This window comes from Mandrillus leucophaeus, unplaced genomic scaffold (genome assembly GCF_000951045.1).
Source record: "Mandrillus leucophaeus isolate KB7577 unplaced genomic scaffold, Mleu.le_1.0 Scaffold11, whole genome shotgun sequence".
Lineage (NCBI taxonomy): Eukaryota > Metazoa > Chordata > Mammalia > Primates > Cercopithecidae > Mandrillus > Mandrillus leucophaeus.
In genome coordinates this window covers 4,192,178-4,194,467 of record NW_012099209.1, presented here as the reverse complement: position 1 = coordinate 4,194,467, position 2,290 = coordinate 4,192,178, and the positions used below count along the sequence as shown (strand labels likewise).

The following is a 2,290-nucleotide window of genomic DNA, read 5'->3' as shown; positions in this document are numbered from 1 at the left end:
CCTGCCCCCAGGTGTGGCGCTCTTGGCCAACGCCCCTGAGCGGGTTGTCGAGCGGCGACGGCGGCCCCGGGACAGCCCAACCCTGAGCAACAGTGGCATCAGAGCGACCTCCAGGACAGCCAAGCAGCGGTCGGGGCTCCCTCCCTCCGAGGAGCAGCCAACCTCCCAGAGGGTGAGTCCCAAGACGGGAGGCGCTGCACCCCGTCCTGGCCAGGGCTGACAGCCTACTGCCTACCCTACAGGACCGCCTGAGCCAGGTGCTGCGAGACCTCGAGGACGAGAGCACGCCCATTGTGAAACTGGGGGATGCCAGCATCGCAGCACCCTTCACCTCCAAGCTCTCATCCATCCAGTGCAGTGAGTTGCTTGCCCCCGCTCCCCCTCCCTTCGTTCCCCCCTTGATACCCATACCCACACCCACACCTGCCTCCCTACCACCCTGCAGTCTGCCACGTGATCAAGCAGGGCCGCTGCACGCTGGTGACCACGCTACAGATGTTCAAGATCCTGGCGCTCAATGCCCTCATCCTGGCCTACAGCCAGAGCGTCCTCTACCTGGAAGGGGTCAAGTTCAGTGACTTCCAGGCCACTCTACAGGGGCTGCTGCTGGCCGGCTGCTTCCTCTTCATCTCCCGTTCCAAGGTGGGCCCCAGAGGTGCTGGAAGGCCAGGGCTGCATGGGCCAGCCAGGGCCAGGCTGTTATAGGCACGGGAATTGTCATCCCCAAGTTACAGGACTCGGGGCCCCAGAGGTGGGGGCTATACCTCGGATGGCTCAGGAGATGCCAGCAGGGCAGGTGCGGACTGAGGCACCCAGACCCCTCCAGGTGGCACAGCTTGGGGTCCCACACCTGTCCACAGGCAGGGGTCCCGGGGTGGGCCCCACAGAGCCCCACCAGCAATGAACAATCATCAAGAGGGTAAAAAAACAACAAAGCGGGTCACAGGCTACACAGGACAGGCTGGTGGACAGCTGGGGAGGCCTGTGTGACGCCGGCACTCAGGCTGAGGTGTAAAGAACCAGGGGGGCCAGCCGCCGGGAACTGGACATATAGGCTCCAAACAGGCATGGGCTGATGCTGGTGGCTGGAGGGGGTAGGAGATTGGCTGGGCGGGACTGTGCCTGTCCCGTGGGCTCCAGGGAGGGCAGGATCTGCTTCATGATTCTCAGGCCCCTGTGGCTGCCACGGGGAGCCCGGATGGTGGAGCCAGGGCTAGGGAGGCAGCCCTGGGCTCGGGTGAGAGGCAGGCAGGGCTCCGGGGACTGGTGCCGACCCATGGAATCCCTCAGGATTTGGTGGCGGCTCTACACAAGCTCTCCCGGGAGGTTATTGCCTGCTGAGTGGGCCGGGTGGCCCTGAGTGAGCCAGGTCCTGACTCCCCCACCTGCCTTGCTGCTGCAGCCCCTCAAGACCCTCTCCCGAGAACGGCCCCTGCCTAACATCTTCAACCTGTACACCATCCTCACCGTCATGCTCCAGTTTTTTGTGCACTTCCTGAGCCTCGTCTACCTGTACCGTGAGGCCCAGGCCCGGAGCCCCGAGAAGTAAGTGCTGCCTTGGAGGAGGTGATGTCCCTGCAGCTGAGAGTAGCAGGAGGATGACTCTACAGACATCAGCAGGAGAGCCTGGGGGTTGTCCAGGGAGTCCAGGGAGGGGCCAGGCAGATCACTAGCTCTGTGCCAGAGTAGCAGGAAGCCACAGAGTGTGTGTGAGCCGGAGCAGGAGAGGGGGCCCTGACTCCCGTGTATCCTTGTAGGCAGGAGCAGTTCGTGGACTTGTACAAGGAGTTTGAGCCAAGCCTGGTCAACAGCACTGTCTACATCATGGCCATGGCCATGCAGATGGCCACCTTTGCCATCAACTACAAAGTAAGGCCTGGGCCCCACCCAAACACTCCCTGTGTGCCCACCCAGCCCCACCCCATGAAGCCATCTGTCCCTCATCCCCACAGGGCCCGCCCTTCATGGAGAGCCTGCCGGAGAACAAGCCTCTGGTGTGGAGTCTGGCAGTTTCACTCCTGGCCATCGTTGGCCTACTCCTCGGCTCCTCGCCCGACTTCAACAGCCAGTTTGGCCTCGTGGACATCCCTGTGGAGGTCAGTGGCCCTGTGGAGGTGACCCTGGGGCTCAGCTTGATGGGTCCCTCCTGTGGCAGTGATCCTGGGCTGGGCTGCAGGTCTCCAGTTCACCATCCCTCCCTGCCCCGACAGTTCAAGCTGGTCATCGCCCAGGTCCTGCTCCTGGACTTCTGCCTGGCGCTCCTGGCCGACCGTGTCCTGCAGTTCTTCCT

The 2,290-nt window shown here is 63.2% G+C and overlaps 1 protein-coding gene across 1 annotated transcript in view; it reads left to right on the top strand.

Annotated features, from left to right (window-relative positions):
• The window catches only part of ATP13A1 (ATPase type 13A1), a 22,579-nt gene that overhangs the window by 14,782 nt on the left and 5,507 nt on the right, over nt 1-2,290 (top strand). Inside the window, exons 19-24 of the mRNA XM_011991348.1 lie at nt 11-172; nt 243-357; nt 446-642; nt 1,403-1,545; nt 1,758-1,869; nt 1,953-2,096. Of these exons, the coding sequence (XP_011846738.1) occupies nt 11-172; nt 243-357; nt 446-642; nt 1,403-1,545; nt 1,758-1,869; nt 1,953-2,096 (873 nt within the window). The remainder of the gene's footprint in view (nt 1-10; nt 173-242; nt 358-445; nt 643-1,402; nt 1,546-1,757; nt 1,870-1,952; nt 2,097-2,290) is intronic.